The sequence below is a fragment of the Dufourea novaeangliae genome, unplaced genomic scaffold (genome assembly GCF_001272555.1).
Source record: "Dufourea novaeangliae isolate 0120121106 unplaced genomic scaffold, ASM127255v1 scaffold1, whole genome shotgun sequence".
Lineage (NCBI taxonomy): Eukaryota > Metazoa > Arthropoda > Insecta > Hymenoptera > Halictidae > Dufourea > Dufourea novaeangliae.
Genome location: NW_015373885.1, coordinates 249343 through 269972, shown reverse-complemented (window position 1 = coordinate 269972; position 20630 = coordinate 249343). Strand labels below are relative to the sequence as shown.

General features: G+C 47.6%; 1 protein-coding gene across 1 annotated transcript in view; it reads left to right on the top strand.

Moving 5' to 3' along the window:
* Window positions 1-20172, top strand: part of LOC107192100 — an 86525-nt gene extending 66353 nt beyond the window's left edge. Inside the window, exons 3-4 of the mRNA XM_015581331.1 lie at window positions 19997-20099; window positions 20162-20172. Coding sequence (XP_015436817.1) covers window positions 19997-20099; window positions 20162-20172 — 114 coding nt within the window. The remainder of the gene's footprint in view (window positions 1-19996; window positions 20100-20161) is intronic.
* Window positions 20173-20630: the final 458 nt, after the last annotated feature.

Sequence of the window (20630 nt, the reverse complement as noted above, 5' to 3'; positions counted from 1 at the left end):
AATATGTATATCGAGAGAAGTGCATTGGCCTTGGAGCCCTGCCAATAGATTAATAGCCGCGGAGTGATGCTCGAGATTTCGTCGGTATATATCACATTACGGGAAATGACGCGCCAAAATCGTCGAATGACTTCGCGAAGAAGCGTCTGCGGGGACGAGCAACTGGAGTGACGGTGAGAAGGGGTGGAGAGAAACGGGGGGGATAAAAGGCGAATGGGAACGAGAGAAGATAGAGGAGGATCCGAACGAGATCTCGTATAATCACTCTTTCTTTTTTCGACGATTCGCCCTTTCTTCCGTCCTATCTCTTCGACACGGGTTCCCTTATTCCCTTCGATCCCTTGTGTTTCACCGTTCAACGACTTTGGGACAACGATGTTGCCTTTGCTTTCTATTCTCAGAGATCCTATTCCGAATGTATACGGTTACCGAAACGAGAATGACGTAGGTATTTTACGTGGCTTTGAAAAGGCAACATCAAAGAACGCAAATTCGCTATTTTTAAGTCGGCTCAGAATCTAAAGAACAGCCGCGATTTTCACGAAGATATTCCGATTTCACCGATTGTATACGGAATCTCGTTACTCCAATCACCGCGTTTCCGGAATCCCCGTCAGGCTTTCAAGCGTTCGCGCAAGAACGCAGAGAGGCGATATTTAATTCACGCTGGGGCGCGCGTGCAGTCATGGTTAATCATTAACGAGCGCACGCGAATGATTAAGGGCCGGTGTTTAACGGACTCGCGTTTAACAGCTCGGAATGGTGAATAAAAACAGCCGCTAAACCGATGGTAAGCGCGTGGCAAAATGACGACGACGCGTGATCACGTTTCATGGCTATGGAACGATCTTCGCTGTATTCGTGTGACTCGCAAAGACGCGTCAAAGACACGATCGAGTCATCGATCCTAACGTTAAGAGCACGAATTACCCAATGATCTACAAGGTCGACGCCTTTAAATCGGTTCGATCGATTACTATACCGAATCAGAAACCACCAGTCCGTCTTCCTGAAAACATTCGCGGCTCGGTTAGCTTTCCGTGGGATACCTGTACATTACACAATTAATCTGACAGGCAAATGATCAATTATCGTAGAACGACAACGACGGGCAATCAGCGTCGAATTATGACGACATCGCGGGGCGATTAGTCGAGGTTTTCCCGACGCGGGGCACCTCTTCTTCTTCTTCTTCTTTTTCTTACAGTGGCCCCGCTGTTTCCTTCGAGAGGGCCTCTTCTCTCGCCTCTCTTGCGTGTTGCGTGCGAGTCGCCTTCGATCGGTTGAATCGCCGCGGGGGAAAACTGCCTCGTGCACCTACGACAGGGCCATTTTGTAAACGCCTCGTCGATAAGAGCCAGCTGGAATTATCCCGTCACCTCGACGAATCTTTCTACTTTCGGTATAGAACTGGATCGTTTCCCTGGCCTACGACCGACACCCACTCCTTCGACCTCGTTTGCCGTTTTAGAGGATGATTACTGGTTTGCGTTTCACGAGGAATATTCTTGACCTCGTTTCACACGTCTTTCGAATGGACGCGTGTCGGTAAGTTTACTTGGGCGATCCATGGTTTGAAGGTTTTAACCCATTGTCGTCCAAGCGTTTTTACTACGTTCATATAGTTATTCAAAACTTATAGCGATCTGTTCCGAAGTAATTGGAATTTGTGACGATGCCCCTCCGAGTAGACTAAGGTGTTTTAGGAGTCTTATCTTATCCTTGGATTAAGTATCTTAAACGGTTCTTCCTGGTTTCTCCAGGATAGGCATACAGAATAGGCCTCAATTCAAAGATTTTTTTTATTTAAAAAAAAAATTATATTAGGCAACATTAAAGGAGACGAAAACGATATTACCGTGATACTTGTTCAAATAAACCGTTGTCTGCATATAGATGACTTACGATTTCTTGGGTACGTGGGCAGCTCGTAACAGAGTTACAACTAATACAATGTTTCGTCTACATATTATCTAACACCGCAATCCAACATCGAATTTGCATGCATCAGGAATCATTCTGAAAGCACGCTCCATGGGGCTGGGAGTAGTAGGAATCAACGGGTCGGTTTCCATCAAGCCGAATCAATCTCTTCCGCGTATCCATGCAAGGATCGGCTGCTTCGGATTATCGGGGCTCTTCGTCATTAGAGGAGCCCGTGGAGGTCACACCTGGCGCCCCCAGCTACGGGGGCCCGGGTTAGCCTAATGGCCGCGGCAGATGCGGATCATCCGTCCCGTTTCTTCCCGAATCTTCATAAATATCCGATCAATATATAAATATGTCTACTACGGTGCCCGAGGTACAAGCTAGCTCTCCGGTTCTTCTCGAGATCCTATATTCGTGATCGGGTGTATAGTCCCACTCGATCGACCCCTCGAGCTTTCGATCGATTCCGCTCGATCTCGACGAAATAACCGGGGCCACACTTTCCGGTCCCGATGTACCGATTAGGACCGGACCCCCGCCCCGATCCCCGGGCCCCGTAGACAATACATCATTTCGTAGCTTCTTTTTTCCCGGGCGGAATGTTAAAGATATCGGGTCCGATCGACTCCCATCGGACGAGTTTTCGACCATCCCCTTTTCGTTTCGGGGTCTCTATTAAAATTGTTGCACGATGGAACACACAGCTGAATTCTTTCGTCGAATAGCGCGCAAAAATATCTTCGGTGGCATTTGAAGCCTGTAGGGCGTGGAATTTGGAAATTGAACCGCACCAGACCGGCCTCTGGTAGAAACAATTCGCGTTCGGCTCGCGCGTGTTTTTGGACGTGATCCTCCGCAATGGACTCTAGCGTGGGGTTATTCGATTCCCTTACTTACGCATCCGTACTATTTACAACAGATCGGTGACCAGAACCAGCGTGATACGTGTCGATAATCCCTTCTCATACATGGTCTAATAATCGTCGCGATTCCGCGTGTTTCTCCGAGGCGATCGATTCCCAAGGTAGCGCGCTAACTGCGAGGGTGATCGACGAGCAGGATTTTTGGTCGTCCCGCTGATCACCAGAAACAAGGGTTCCATGGTCCATAGACGTAGGAGCAAACGCGCGAAAGTGGAGGAGCACGAGGGAAGGAGACAAGTAACCGAGGAGGCGAATAAAGAAAAACGTCTTTTCTCATAGTAGTCGCGGAACTCGCGCGCGCACCCCCTGGAATTTCACCTACAACCTTTCGACAGGGAGGCTGCGCGCCAAGGTCCGTAGAGAGGACCGTGTTATTAATCACGACGCTGCCATCTCCCAGAGCAACGTTCGCTCGTTAGCCAGGGGGTTGGCGGGGCTAAGAGACCGGAGGGGAGGCCCCCGGGGGTGGCCATCTCTTAATTACTTCCGCGCCAATTAACACCGCCTCGAATAAAGAAGAGGGGCTACTCGACCGCCAATGGGAGCTCGCTTCTGAAAGAGAGCTAGTTGCCTCGGAAGCACTCGCTTTCGATTTAATATAGTGGCCCCCCGTGTGTATACCTGTGTGTGTGTGTGTGTGTGTGCATGTGCGATAAAGCCGTATGTGCAGGAGTGGCCCGCCACTTTCGCGAAATCGATCCCCAGGTCGGTGACGTTGCCTTCTTCCTTGACGCCACTGCCGTCCCGACCTCTAATGGACGATTAAATCGAATGGCTACCCATTTACCGAGAGATCGGGAACCTTCGTTTGCTGATTCTAGTGAATGTGGCTGAATCACGGTGTAATAGAAGACGGAATGATACTTTGCGATACGTGTTTTCATTATTAATTAGCGAATTGTTGGTAATTGTAGTTACGAAGATCGATAGCCAACCGATGGCGCGGAAGGAAGTATCGACGAGCCCTGGGTGAAACGGAATTTTCCGCGGGATCGGAATCGCGAGTCACCCCTTCGTGGCACGGAAGAAGAAAAGCCGGTTGATTGACTTCCCATGGGACTCCGCTTTCGGAGGAACACAGCTGATCCCTTCTGGCTATTCGGACTCGTTTCGCTCTCTCTCTCTCTCTCTCTCTCTCCATCTCTCTGTTGCGTCCTCCCTCGATCCCTTTGGAATCCACCAAACTCTATCCGAACGTGACTGGTTTACTTCGTTGCCGTCTGCCGCGAAGTACTCGAGTAAATCACGAGGAGACGAAAAGCTTGTATCTACCGGCGATCTTTGCCCGGCCTCCTCGCAGACGTCTCACAGATTAACAGCGGAACCGCCCCTGCTCATATTTTTTCTGGTATCTCTCCCGTGTATATGATGCATGGGAGCGACCTTCGTGGATCGGTATCACGAGAGCCGGGGCAAGGGTCAAACTTCTTGGGACCTAGACGAATATTACGAAACGAAACGATAGATAAAAGTGACTGGAATTTTCGATGAAAAAGGAATCTTCGTAAGTCATGTATAAAAGCAAGTATTTTCCAGCTCCCAAGATGACGCGACCTTAATGATCATTATAACAGAAACCGAACAGGCTACGGATAAAATCGCCTATCAAGATCGTAAACGTCGACCATAAAAGCAAGCCTCGGACAAAGAGGCAGCTTTACTTGCCTTAAACGAATCACGTTAGACAAAAGGCACCCCCTAAACGACAAAAGGGTGGTAACGCTGACAGAGTTCCGCCCAATCAGGAGGAATCAGTGGTTGCATAAAGGGGTTGCCGTTCACGATCCGGCCATAATAAAGGTTAGCCGCGGTCGTCGCGTACGCGAGTCGTCGAGGATGAAACAAAACGTGGCGACGACGGGCGGCGGCGTGGTCGAGGACGGAGACCGAGGGTTGTGTGTTCAGGATATGGCGATATATCGGAGGATACGGGGGGGGGTGAGTGGTGGTACGTGGGTTCAAAGGGGACGGGTCCGCAGGAGACCGGCGACCGGTGCGGAGCAAGTAGAGGGTGAATTGAGTGTAGAAAGGGTGGGGTGCCGGTTAGAGGTATCCTGGTGCCTGAAGGAGGGTAGGGGGTTGGAGAGAGGGCAGCAGCGGGCGGAGGTTTGGGGGGAAGTTGACGGGGGTAGGAGGGGGTGAGGTTGGCGATTGGCATTTAATTAGCGGCCGGATGACCGCCACCGCCTCCGGATCAATACGCCGCCCCCGGGGGCCAGTGTGCAGGAGGCAGCAATCCCCTTTCGACCCTACCCATCCTCTTTCTCCTCTTCTAACCTCTTCTCTTCCGTCCTCTCCTCTGTGCCACTCTCTCCCTCTCTTTCTCTCACTATCTCTCTCTCTCTGGTCCTCCTACTTTCTCTGCCCACCCCCTTCCGCGAAACCGAGTAGACCGAACAGAACCGAACTCGTTTGCTCCGCGTCGGTGAAACCCTTTTCCAACCCCCTTGGTCCCCACCGCGTCCGTCACCCCGCCACTCGGCTGGACCCGAGACCAGAAGGAGGGAACCCGGACGAGTGCCTCCGGTGCGCTCCTTAACCTAACCTCCTGACCGAGCACCACGTGCGGGGAATATCCGGAAGCACTTCGGTAAAATAAAGCGAATCGACGGTAAGTGCCGCCCGCGCGGAGATCCTCTTGTATCCCCGTGGCCTCCGGCTCGCTGGACAAGGATCCCACCTCCTCCAGCAGCCTCTCCGTTTCTCCTCATCCCTCTTCTCGGTCTGCTCTCACCCCACCGCGGCTCTACCGTTGATCACCGGCCTTTTTTCCTCGTTTTCCGATACCGACCTGGCCCGTCGATACGTTCGACTTTGTGCCCGACCCGATATTATAGTCGGTGCACCGTAACGAGAACCCGATCGTTACGTGGATTGTAATTGCGTTTTGAGACGGGCGTGCGGCACGCTGCTGCCGCTGGCCGATAGGCAATGGGACGAGAAGAGAAACGCTTCTCTGGAAAACGTTCTTGGGACGAAGAATCGTATAGCGTTTTCTGGTAAATCTTTACGTTTAACACTTTGCGATCGGTGTCGCCCCAATGGCGGAATTTTAAATTTCTCTTCAAAGTCGAGGTCCCCAGGATAGCTGTATGATCTTTTACTCCGAGTAACATATATATGTTGTCGTATAATCGAGAGATGCAACTTTAATCTTGCTTCGACTGGTTGGCAGTGTCACCAGAAAAATGTGCCGATCGCAAAAGGTTAATACTCGGTAGCAGAGCCTATACCATTGTATAATGATGACAGCCGATATTATTTGTAAGTCTAATTTCATTGTATTTGAACAAGCTCGACGATGGTCGCTCGTTAACATTGGCCACAGGTGAGACGCGCGCCAGACGTTCCTCGCACAAGGTTGAACTCCCCTCCCAATGATTCATCCCGTCAATTTTTAAAGTTCTCTTCTCGCCGCCGCCGCCGCCGCCACGGTGAAGTGTAAATCGATGACCATGGTCGGCTTTTCGTTCTCGTTCGCGCGAGAAGTTAATCACGGTTAAACAGACTTCATTGTTCCATAAGGCGGCAAGCGAAAAACAGCCGCGTCCGACGTTACACCGGTGCTGCTCGTGCCAAATCAGTGTTTATGCTTGGAATTATGGTCGGTCGGGTAACAGCCTTCGGAAATATCGTCGTCGTCCTCGTTGTCGGTCCCTGAGTAGAGAGGGGTTCTCAATTCCCTCTCAGCTGCGCTTGCGATTGTCGTCGATTTTTTTATCATCGCATGCTCGCGCCGCGGTGCCGCGGAAAGAAATCTAAAAAAGAGAAACAAAGCCCTCGAAACGAGGATAAATTGATATACCCTGTCGGTTATTGCCGTAATAATTTACATTGACAGCGCTATCTATATGTAAATGCCACGATCGTTCGCTCCCCGCGCGAGTCCCGGCAATCGATATCCGATCGATCAAGAATTATTTACATTGTCCAGCGTCTCGGTGTAAGCGGGTAAATTTAAATACGTTCCCAACGGATTAACGTCGCCCTAACGCGCGTTAATGGACGTCGGCGCTCGGACGAGGGCCCTGCGTGCGCGCGATGCCTTTTATTTATGTTACGATTATTCATGTTAAGCGTTCACGCGGCACGCCGCGCGCGATTTATGCGCCGACTGACCTGGATGCGTTTCTGCGGTTTCGAAGTTTCTCGATACTCGCGCACTCGGATCGTATCGATCAATCTGCGACGGTATCCTGACGAGATCCTAGTCAACCGGACGATATCTCTTCGCGTCTATGCCTCGACTTTCGAATATCCAGTTCACTTTATCACCCGATACGAATGAAAATCTAGGTCCTGCAGATCTATCTAAAACTTCGAAACACCGAAAGAGAATAGTTTTAAATCGATTTTCGAGTTTCCGCAGTTCCACGGGTCATTCATTGCATTCTTCCGTTTATCAATCGGATTAGCAGCGTTTCGCGGTCGTTCAGCCGTGAATTGAAAATACATATACGCGAAAACGGGTTGAACACGCGACGAGATAGAGGGGGAGGGTTTACTGGATCCCCCAGGCGCGCATTATCGACACCGAAAACACCGGGAATAGGGTGACGGAGCACCCCTGGGCCCTGTGTGGATGATCCCCTTGCCAGCAGCCGGCGCTCGTTGTTTCTGCGGGAGTGTATAAAATACGGGACTTGTTAACAATGTTCGCACCTATGGGTACGTGTGCGCGAGGGCCGCGGTCGTACGTGTACCTGGTCACCCATAAACGCGGCGCGCCGCGGCGAGGGGCCCTTTCGGCGACGCCGACCTTCGCCCCGAGATCCAACGGAGATATTTTATTCCCGGGGGATTTTTACGAGCCGATATATCACGCATCGACCGGGGGCCCCGAGCCGGGGTTGCCGTTACACTCTCGTGTTCGGGGCCCAGCCGAAAAGGGTCGAGGGTGCGACTCTCCTCGCCCTTCTGACCCCTCCGTTCGAGAGATCGCGGATGGTAAGACTGATCGATCTTTCTCCCGTAATGCTCTCGTTGCTTCTCGCGATAAATTATAAGGTTCGACGATCGAAAATCGTGAGGCTGAGGAGGTATTCACGGAAAATCCTTTATCATTCACACGCAAAATAATAATGCTCGCGAACGTGTTTTCTGATCCACGCGGAAATCATTCGATTTGCAATTAAACCTTATATGTATATGTACTTGTACCCGTTTGGAAGTACGGTCCTAAATGTAAATTTGTTTACGGGAAGTCCCTTTTGTTAGATGAGAGTATAAAGGTAAATTACAGAATATAAGTACAATACAGAACAGTATAAGTATAGTACGAAATAAGTACACATTAAAGTACAGTTTAATGAGTATAGAGTATAGAGTCGCACATGTATAAGTATTAGTAAGAAAATGTGGAAGAGAACATAAACATAGGTAAGACTTAAGGAGCACTAATATGTTTCTCCTTCACTTAGATTCAGCTCAGTTACTTTCAACACCTTATAACCAGATCCACAAATAAATCGAAAAAATCGTTGGCCGATACTCCGACCAATACACCGAAGAAACGTGGACCGAATAAATGTTTGCTGGTCGCTCGCGGCGGCGAAAAAAATATATATACCCGCGCTCGCATAAATTCCGTGGCGGAATTTCATAAAGTGAAGATGTCCCCCGCAACGAAGCGAGGAGAGAAGTCGCCGGCATAAGGTGCACACACAGGGTCGCGGCGGGCAAGCGAGTTATACGAGTCGAGGGGCCCGGTCAATGAAGTATACGGAGCCCGCGTCTATTACGCATAGACGGTACACGTGTTTATTATTCGTTTAACGCGGCACACGTGTGCATACGGCCGCCAGTACACACCTGGAGAAAAAGAGAGAGAGAGAGATCTGCTCGTGTGCGTGCAATACGCGCGAAAGACAAGACCACAGGACGTTCATATTTCATCGGTGGGGACCCCAAGAGCACGGTCGACACGGCGAACACGAGCCGCGGAACTTATTGGCCAGCGTCGCATCCTTAATGTCCCTCTTGAAATTCCGATTTATTTGAGAAACCTGTGGCTCCCTCTAGAGCGGCGGCGGCTCTCCTGAGAACCACCTAGGGCCCTCATACTCACGCTCGCGATCGATCGCTCCTTTTGGGGATCGAGCCCTATCCTCCTCGACCACGTTTGCCATTGAAGGTATTGAGTTCCAGATACTTTTCATTTTTCTCTGATAACGCGATCCTCCCGGAAATTAAACTAAATGTGTCGAGTAATAATAAGAACGAATACAGATTCTACAGGGTGCCCGATTTAAATCGATCCACTCGAATATCTTGGATGGTGTATTATCAACAGTTCCTAAGGTATTCTAGTGGATAGATTTAAATGAGAGATTAAATTCGATTTGAATTTGAGTGCATCGAGGCTCGAATTTTAATAAAGTCTTATAGAATCTCAATTTATTCAAAGAAAAGAGTTTTGGGCCAGTGGGATCAATGATTATATTACGTTTCGTACCAGCTGATCTCATACCCACTTCTACTTCGCTTTCTGAAATTTCAGTATTCCATATAGAGTACTAAACGTGTACCAGAAACCTTCTAACGATCGACGAAGCAATTCACTAACCAATCACGAGGACATAAAATCCAGATCATCCGCGACGAACTGTGAAGATGACGGTCCAGATGGCGAGCGACCAAAGTGTATGTTCGATAGACTCGAGGCAGCGTTTCCGGTCGACGGTGCGGTTCGCCTATCGATTTCCAGCTCGTGCCGGGTTCTCTCCTTTCGAGAGACACTCCTTGGTTCGGCAAGGCGATGGCCGCAGCCACGCAAGAAACAGACATCTAGTGCCGCGATATATCGGCGACCTTTCGATTCGCTCGGAGTCCTTGCTCCACCCGCGGGAATTCCGCGGATGCAGACCGTCTCCACCGCGTCGGGGCTACGCCGATGGAATTCCATAATTGGCGGTGGTTATTATTTATTTGCCAGCCGCCTGACACACGCGCACACGCCAGTCGATCGAGAGGACCTTTCTACTCCGCGAGAATTCTGATATATTCGCCCCACGGCTCGCAGTCCACGAGCGATGTCCGTCTCTCTGTTCGCTTGTCGGGGGCCGGCCGTGTGTTTCGCGTCGTTAACATTTTTATTTCCCGGCGTATACATTCCTCGCGTTCCCGCGCTGTTAACACTTCGTTCGACTTGCCCGCGATGTTGCTTTATAGAGGTCGAGAAACGACGCCTGGTTATTTACTCGTGCTCTGGCAGCCTTATGATGTTTACGCATGGTGGTATCGCGAATAGGGCGAACGAATGATTTCGCTTTTCAGGGTAGCCACACGAAATTTATTCGAATGTAAGTCGGTGGATCACGAAAGTATCGACATCGTCATAGTACGATAGTCCTAGTATTTAGGAATGAAAACAGTACGGACATCTTGAGATCTTTGAAAATTATATCATTTCTATTATTTTTCTGCAACGTTCGCTGCAAGTACTACTGGAAAAATGTATTTATAATTCGTGCGCGCCCACTGTGTTTGAGCAACAGGGAGCAAATACCCGTGGACCATGCGTTTTTTGTTCCTCAAACAAAGGGTGAAACTCTCGCTGGACGGTGTAACACAGAAACGGCCAACTTAAACACGCCCTGCTCTCAACGTCTCCAATAAAACCATCTAGGAAAGCTTTCATGGCTACAAATTTTTCACCATAGACAAAAACGGGGATGCTTTTCAGCATGAAATTATCACAAGTTTCCTTGTCCTTGACGATTTTTCTGATGTCAGGACAAGTTATGTTCCGATCTATACTCCGCGTTTCTTAGCCTTCGAAATTTTTACCGAGGTCAAGCCTCGACGTCGAGTCGTCCTTCGCGAGATCCCCCGACGCCTAATCATCCCCGATGGGCGTAACCGATCGAACGGGAGGAAAGGCACGGAGTCACGATCCTTTCGCGAGGCACCTTTACCAGGAAAGGACGTCCCGTGTCAGGAAGCCATCAGCCATCGGGACCGTCGACGACCGAAGGCTTGAGTGCTACTTGCTGAAATTGTACGAAATGCACACTGCCATATCGCGCAACCTTTCTCGAGTCGATGGTAATTATATTAATGAAACCGAACAGAAATCGTGTCGGTGAAACCGGTCGAGAGACGCTGACGGTTCTCAAAGAAACGAAGTGTCTTATTAAGGGATTGCTATCGGTCAACTGTGAGAATACTAGCAGATTCCTGGATACAGGGTAGTTCTAAACTATATAATAATTCAAAATTCAAGCTTGATTTGATATCACACGTTTGCGCGAAGTATCTACGATTTTTTTGGATTCGCCCTGAGGACAGCAAGATTAGTTGTGAAAGATTTTGTTGGTAGGGTGGATGCACCGGTAAATGAACCAGTATCAGTGAATAAATATGAAATATATAAAGAAGTAAATTAAGTCATTAAAATAAGCAAATGATTAAATAGTGACTTTTACCGATTTGCTCGGTTCATATTCAAACTTATTATTTTCTTAAGCCTGAAAGAACATAAAAGATTCCAAACTCACAGTTTATATCAACGTTTTCTACTTCTGGCCACGCTTAAAATTGCTACCGCTCTTAAAAGCATTCGCGATGGCACATTAGACCCCGGAACGATTACAAAAACCCGTTCCTGGGTGCTCCGACAGCTAGAGTGTCACATGTCGCGTGTAACGGCAGTATTTCCTGAACGATTCCCCGCCTGAGGAACGGCTTCCATTGGGGCCATTACTCCATTATGGTTCGTTTTCGTCGAACGACGGTGGATCGCGAGGACGACGCAAGGTGTGGCCGTGTCAGGATGAAAAGTCAAGTCGGGGCCGAGACAATGGCGATCGATCCCCCTGGAGACGGGGGGCGACTCAATCGGAAATTGCCGATGAATAGGGACGATAGATGAAAACTCGCTCTATTAAAACGTCTAGTCATTTTTCTTTTTTGGCCGCCTTCGGTCCGACCACTGGCCAAGATCGAGAGACCCCGTCGATCCTTGCCGCGACCAGCCGTGCTCCGCTGATCCCCCCATCCCTCTCTCCATCCCAGCGTGAAACGATATCCTTCGATATCGCGTTACGATTATTATTATTATTATTATTATTATTATTATTATTATTGTGCTCTTCCTTTGCCAAATAGCCCTGGTGGCTCAGTGCCTGTCGATTTCCCCCTTGCGAATTGCAGTTTGATTTGGATCCCCCTGTACCTGTCATTATCCACACTTTACTGGTCGTCGATGGATCCCCGTTAAAAAAAAGTCTTTCGTCGAAACGATTGTTTTCTTTTAACACCACAGGCTTGCGCACACACACGTACTGTTGGTCGTTTTTCACAGCAAGCTGTACAATTAAAAATTGCTTTAAATATTCGTATTTTTACGATTTTAAAGACTCGATAAAGCGTTAATGTAATTTCATCGGGGAGAAAGATGGCTCTCGGAATTCATCCCCCTCGCGTACGATTTTCTCAATTAACAGCGCACCCCGATACCCCGGAGTTCTCTCTGCTCGCGACCACGGGTACATACGGCCGAAGCAGAACGGGGGTTATTAAATCCCGGAGGGCGTGTCCGCCGCTAGGAGGCGAAATATCGTGGCATTGTTCTCCTTATCGCATTAAAAAAGAAATCCCGAACGCGTGGCTGCTGGCTGGAAAGCCAAGCGGGGGTTGCAAGGCGCGATCGTCGTTTTACGGCTAAACCCGTAGGATTAAGTTCTCCAAACCGCCCCACCCCTACCCCCTTCGTTCCCTCGATCCCTGGCCGTTCGCCGCGACTGGACACAACCCCTCGGTTATTTTTCGCATTGCCCACCAGCTGTAATAATGAGATTTAAAAAGCACCCTCCCTCCCTTTGCGCTACCTGTTCGCCGACTCGTGTGCGCGCGCGCGAACGTTGCAACACGGAGGATACGAAAAGGGAAAAGAAAAGGGATCGAGTAATTTTCTACTCAACGAACGGAAGGGACCGTTTCCTCCCACGGCCACCAAATCCCCTGTTCATCTGCGGCTTTTAACAATTTTCCTAAATAATTGAGAGTTACGACCGTCGACCATGGACATTTTCTGGACGATTGCGCCCGCTCGACCGACACCACCGCGTCAAGCGTAGAAAGGGATAGCGACCGGTAATCCAATTGTTCCTCTTTTGTTTCTTCCGTATCCTTTTTTTTTTTTGACAGCCCCACGGGCGAGCTATTGTTCGGTTAACGTTTCACGGGGTCGAGTCACCGGGAAGGGGACGCTTGAACGTTTTTGGGTCGAGTTTCGGACACCAGTAGTCCAACACGCTTGCACGTTGTTCTTGCGACGCTATGAAAAATCGCTCTACATTCCTGTGGATAGTTATCCTTTATTGAAAAGATGAAACCACCTTTATGATCTAATTTATTATATTATGTTGCAATATTAAATAAGAAAAATAAACTGTCGGGCAACATTTTGTGCTATCAAAAATCCATCGAATAAGGGAGAAAAAGTACATCCTCGATATGAGAATTCTTCCCTTTTAAAAATTGTGCATTCTCGAGATTCAAAGAAGACAACTCTATTATATTATGTTGCAATATTAAATAAGAAAAATAAACTGTCGGGCAACATTTTGTGCTATCAAGAATCCATCGAATAAGGGAGAAAAAGTACATCCTCGATATGAGAATTCTTCCCTTTTAAAAATCGTGCATTCTCGAGATTCAAAGAATATGCATCCTTATGTATCCCATGTATATGCATCCCTTGGCAATTTTCTTGGCCGACTTGCGCTTCCCGAGAAACATCCCTCTTGTGTTCGGCCCCGAAGCCTCGTAGACGTTTCACGGTACATGGATCAGGACCGGCAATCGGGGTGATATTATTTCATCGGTCGGAAATAGAGGGGCCGCGCCGGTCAGGCCGAAAGTTAGCATAGCCCGTGACTTAGTGCTCCTGGGGGTGCCGTCTGTCAACCCCGGCCCGAGCGAACCTTTCTTATTTCGCGATATTTTGTCGTCGCCGCCGCCGCGATATTTATCGTCCACGCAGGACCACCCCCTTTTTCCTTTTTCTCTTTAACGATACGAAATAATCTTTGCGCCCCGTACTCGAGGGTGGCTAATCGGCCCCGTTGGCGAATTTTTCACTTTCGCTGGAACGACGCCTCGATGAATTGTTTCATATTTCCTGGCTATTAATTTGCGACGCGAGAGTAAATCAAGCCGCTGAAATATTGATCGGCATTCAAAGAAATTGGCGAAAACGAGGCTTTGGTAATAGGGAATTGTTTACCAATCTTCTACTATTTCAATCTTGGATAACATCTCGAAGGTAACGACGAAATAGTTATCGAATACTAATGACTCAACGCTTGACGTTCGTTCAAGATGGAATGTTCAGTCGAAAATATTCACGTCTCGAAACGTAAAAGGGCTTCTCTCCACGGCCGTGGATGTCCAAGGAATTATTTATTCCTTGAATTTTTTGGCAAGCACAGGGCCCCATCACGAAATACGCGATATTCTCTTGCAGCCGTCCAGCCAGTTAATTCCGGTACATTTGCACGCGACTCAGGAAAACGGGCAGATATATCATGTAAATTGCCATTGTGGCCGCGACAATATGCTAAGCGTGGCCAGGCTGTTAGAATATCATTATTCCGCCACGCATGAAGCGTATCGGGATGAAGAACAGCCCAACGAATACAGGCGTTCTCTGTTCTCTTTTCCATACAGCGACACGTTTCCCCGACGTCGACACGCGTCCTTGTAGTTTTCCCAATCGAGGGGCGCCAATTGCTTCTTTCCACTTTCTCCGCGTAACAAGGGGATAAAAGTTTCAATACCTGAAATTGACGGATTTTCTGAATTGTAAAGAAGTCAAAAGCCTGCAAGTACCTAAGTCGAATATCACGAAAATAACAATACACACTCTGTCGTCGTTCAGACGAAATTTTTCATCGAAATACTAGCAACGTTGCTTTTGCTATTTTAGCAACTCTTCCTGTCTATCACGTTCTAAAACGGCACACGGGCATCCTAACACGTATTTCATGGAACATCGACGCGAATTCGCGAGGAAAAGGTCGGCGAGGGGTGGCTGAGTACGCGCCGCTCGGCCTCGGAACAGAACGGAACGGCACGAGGGATCCGATCAGCGAAACGCATAGACCAGCTTATGACCTCGAACTCATTAATGGGGCTGCAACGGTCGACGCGAGCCAGCTTTATACTTGAGGTTTAATTCGCGCTGGTCAAATTAATTTGCAAACGATGAACGTGTTGCCGTCCGGCCGGCAGGCGCGGCGCGGCGTTGTTACCGTTGCATTTCGAGTCAGGAGGGTTGGAGATTAGCCCCGTTCATTAAACACGAACGCGCTGCATCCACCGGGGCGAATTTGGCCGCGGCAGATCGCATAGACGTCATCGTCGCCGAGTGCTGTCGAGTTTTCGTACTCTCATGCCTCGAACTGCCCTCTATCTCTCTATATCTCTCTCTTCGTTATCAATCCCGAAATCGGCTACAATTTAACCAACTAAATGCCGAGTTTTAGGAACATCAGCCTCGAGTGCGTTTTCCTTGAAAGTGGCTCCTGTTTGACGAATTTCGACAGAAAGTTTACTTGTGTTACCACGATGGTAATTAATAGTATTATTTCAATGGAATGGTTTCGATATTGTCATTCGGAAACAGTAATCGAATAATTAAAATCTTACTGCCCATTTTCAGAAAAGATACTAGACGACTGTATCCGAATGATAATATCGAAACCATTACATTGAAATTATTCTATCAATTACCATCAAGTCATTTTTCCTCTTTGCTTAACTGAGTAACATAGTACCACGTTCCCGAATAATACAAAAATATCAGTTGCCTAAACGATGGACTTCTAGCCCCAAAATATCAAAGATGGCTATTTCACGTTAAATTAATTTACGTTTATAAATATACTTTCAATAGAAATTATTTCAGAATTATATTACTAATATTAAACGCGGCGTACAAGAAGACCCTAGCCTAACTAAGAAATACAAGAGATCGATGACACTACTCGCAGATATGATTGCATATCCGCGTTCATTGTACTCGCCAAATTAAGCACGTATACATTAACAATGCGGCGGGCATATTACCGTGTAACCGTGCCGCGCGGTACGGTCACGATTATTACCATGAGCATCATCGCCGTTGCCCACCGATCGCCGGTGTTATTGACTGGAAACAAACGTTCGTGTGATTCGTGTAATCCATACCAGCGCGCAATTAATTATCATTCTCTGATACGTTGTAATATTCATCGTTGCATCCAACGCGGGAACTGTTCGTTCGTATTCAACGATGGTATACTACACGATGCGTGTTCGGTATCATTGTCGAGATACCGTACAATTCGTATCAACTACTTCACATATACACGCAACACGTCTCTAATCACGTGTACAGAAGGTAAATTAAAACTCACTTTTACGGTACCAATAGCCACCGCCTTCGCCAGTAATAGAAATAACTGGAGGCCTAGGGGAAGAACTCGAATGGATTCTTTTCCCGTTTTGAGTTTACCTTTATCCTTAGAAGAAATCGTGTCGAATTAACACAACGGAGGAATGAGAGTTAACAGCATTCTTTATAACTACAATACGGTAAGTTTAATTTTTTTGGTGTATGAACAATTTCTAATTAAAAATTATCCAGTGCAGAAACCTTGATATTATGATTTTATTTCATACCCAAACACAGAAAAGATATATTTTTGTACTACAGTTCCAATAATTTAATCACCCACTGTAACTTCGCTTGCGCGTGTTTTTTTTTAATGTGCACTAATGAACACTCTGTGGAAAATAAAAATTCAAGCTCTAGCAAAGCAGGGTACTACGAGACCCCTGTATTTCAACACATGGAAAAAAGTCCATGCATAATATGTGTATTCCACACGATGAAAAAAGGAAAAGGGGGAAGACGTTTCGTTGTCGACGCATCGCCGTTGCGAGGCAAAAGGGGGTGGCAAGCGAGGCTGTTATAGCACTAGAGCGGCGTGTGCCGCTAATATAAAGACAAATGAAGCGACGCGCGAGCTGCTATAGTCGGCCATGTGTCTTTATACAGACAGCGTCCCGTGCCACCGTGAAACCGTGTTCACGGGAAATCTTCTGTCGCGTGTAAACGAACAAGTTCCAAGGCTTTCCAGCGGACAAAATTTCGCAGCCCCATGAATTTTATTAGCTTCCCAGCGGGTTATTTATTCGGAACGGCGACAGATTATATGGCGATATTAGCGGTCGCCCTGCGCTAAGGCAGTGGAAGGGATGTTTCGCTCGCATAAAACAAAGTCCCCGGGTTTTATATCCCGCCCCGTGACTCTTTGAGATTACTTTTTCGTATTAATTGAACTTGCCTCTATTCTCCCTTTTTATCTCTATTCCGCGATGCGCGCTCGTATTCGTTTCGACGTGGAAACTGTTTAAACATTCGAGTGATTCGTTCTGAAATACGATGCAGTTGCAGAAAAAGATAATCCTAGATGGTAAATGTTTAATATCAGTAAACTATTCGTTCTTGCTTGGCAAACATTTATTCCGACGCGAATTGAATCGTCTAGTAAAGCTACGGGAAAGCCTCTTGGTATCGACTGTGTAGTAGCTTCTGAACGTTCCGATAATCACGAACAAATCGCTGGTATCGCATCGATTAAATCTGTTCTATCCGTTGATCTATTATTTTCTCACGGAGGAACGATACGTAGATCATCGATAACCGGGCGCGAACGTAGAGACGCAAACGTGTTTCATTAGCCGGCTGGATGACGAAGAGATGATTAATCAGTCCTCAGCTCTGGCAAGGAGAGGTCCCCAGGTGTAACATTGACTTTTTAATGAAGTTTAACACAGTGATAGAGCTACGAATTCTGAAGCCAATGATATTTGTTTTTGTTAGTGAATATAATATAATAAAATGTAAAACACTTGATTTCTGGGGATGAAAGAAAGAAGAATAATTTATTGGCATAAACAAACCTCCAATGGAGGAAAAAAGCCCTTTTTGTAATTGAGGAATTACTAGCGTAAAAACCCCCGAGGGGGAAAAAGCCTTAATTATAATTAGAAGAAATGTACGACCTTAATTCCGCACGCCGAGGAACGCTCACAGGACAGCACGTCCGTTGTTTCGTGGACAGACTCACCCAGAGATTCACAGTGCACTTAAACTCGACACACATAGACGCCTTTTACAAACAGTCGACAAACCCAGAACGCAAGAAAGCTGGACTGAACAACCCCACGTTGCCCTACGCACACCGGACAACACGTTAATTCGCAACTCTGGTAAACAAAGGAAAGAAATCACACGCGTCGAGCTCAAGCACGCAACATAACCAATATTCGAAAACGCAATGACGCCGGGTCGCTCCCGCGCGAACATCCTTAAAATTACACAGAATCAAGATCGGCGAACAATCAATCCGCTCGGTGACAGTTCACGCGGTCGTCCCACAGGTGGCGATCGGCCCCCCCGCCGAGCAGCCAATCGCGAACGCCGCACAAGCCTCACGGCCCATTCACATCGCAATCACATGTACAAATCACCCGCACAGTTTTACTCATATCTGGCCATTAGTTTATGAAATATTTAAAGTTCACTGCCTAGGAGCCTTCGAAAAGTCGTCGAGGATTTGATGTATTCGGAAAATACGGCATAATCGATGAACTCGTCGTCGCGGATCTGGAAGTGTCTTCGTAGCATCGGTCTAATCGAAAGATACACAACCGCGAAAAATATACAGAAGCTACTCCGCGACGTCCTTAAGCGGGAGTATTAAACGGAGAAACGGCGATGATAAAACTGCCCCCGCGCGCGGTGGCAGAGGGCCGGCAATAAATGTTTCGTGGCTCGTAAAAATGTTATTGCTTTCCGTACACACACCGCGATACCAGAAATCGGTGACGCGAAAGCGGGAAGGGCACTGGCGAAAGTGGACAATCCTAGCCTGTTGCGGATCATCCGCGGAAAGGAACGGCCATGTGGTCGAAGCGTCGTTCGAGTCTAGTGGATTCGCAAATGTGGTTGCTATTCACAGGAAACTTGCACTAGAACTCGGTTTATTCGAAGGATCGTGTGGATGAAACGGTTCAGATGGCTGGGACATTGATTCGATACGGATTCAAAATCACTTAAAGTGTGTTATGCTTTCTTACATTACAAGAAATTGATATTCGCTTTGTTTCTTTACCGAGATATCGATGAAACTTTGAAGACTTCTACCGTTTTCTTCGTTTTTTCGCTCGATGCGTTTACGCAGTAAATATATCGACGTCAAGGCGCGATGAAAATGACGTTGGACGGTGAAAGGGCGGCTGTTTAATAAGGATCGCAAAGTTTCCCTTCAGTGCAGACCCATGTTGTTCACCGGGAAAGTTTCGAAACGCGTGAAAGATGGAAGAGGATGAATTAATATTTTTTCTCTCCTGTTTCGGGTCACGGCGGAGCACGGACGGGCCAAGGATACTCGTAGTAGGTATACCTCGCAATAGCGGGAAATAAACTTTTTCCGCCGCGTACATAAAGTAATACCCGATCCGAGGGGAGGGGGGAGAAGTTGCCGCTCGGCTCCTTTTAGCCCCGGGGAGAGGGCAGGATTGGATGGTGGCTCCCAAGGGGTTAATTTCGTGCCGAAGGGTGGAAAATATTCACGGTTCCTTAAAATCCGACGAGCGGGCTCGTCTCTTACGAGCCTTCTCTGGGGTGGCGTTATACCAAACGGTCACTCAAAATACCACACCCCCTTTCCTTTTTTTCTAACTTGCCCGTGGCAACGATCCTTTAATCCGCGCCAAACTGTCCGGGATATCCCCCGCCCCTCCAGGCTGAAAAGTCAAATAAAATTCATGCCCCTTCGAGATGTAGTATCGCCTTTCTTCTTCAACTTAACGAACAGCCACTATTCTTGAATACTATATACCAGTGTGCTTCTGAAAGTCGAAAGTGATAGGACTCGGCCATTGCATGAAGCTTCCTTTTCAAAACAAAAAAATTTCACTCTAACAAATATGTTATAAGTTTAACTAGCCTTTATTCTACTGAAGTTCTTAATCATCTGAAAATTCAAAATCTAAATTCGCGCTAATGTGGTGTTTACGTATGCTGAGGTTCAGTGTGGTGAATGAATATTAATTTGTAAAATTTATGTGTTCCTTCTTTGTTTCAGTCTATCAGATGTACCATCAACGGATGTACTTGCGACTCCTTCACCCCGGGAAAACGTCACATCCGGTACTGCGACAAATGCCACCACGGCTGGGTACCCCACGGTGAGTATCCAAATCGTGAAAGTTTATAATCCGTAAGATTTCTAATTTATTCTTTCATTAAGATAGTTTCTAACTGTAATGAAGATTTTCTAATATCGTCTACTAAAAGTTTGTCAAAGAACGTACACAAACTGAATGTAGTGAAACGAATTCAAGGCGATACACCCCCGGATTTAAGAATCCATCTTGTGTCTAAGGGTGGGAAACCTGTCGAAGATTTTCTGGGGGGAGGGTGGGTGGCGCCGCGTGCACACGGTTAAACGCAAATTTTCCAACTGTCAGCATACTTCATCCGAGCGGCCCTCTGGGACGAAATTCAATTTTCCGACGATGACCAGTGCCGTCCCTTCGCGGCCGGTGCTCCACCCTTCTCTGTGGCCGCGCACGCGATCCGTTCGTAGCCAGACGCGCGTGTATGCATACGTATCGACGATGTATATATATGTATATATCTATATACATACGTATGTAAGGGGGCGCGCTTTATGCCCTCGTAAGTTTTCGAATGTATGGAAGAACCGTTTGGTCAGT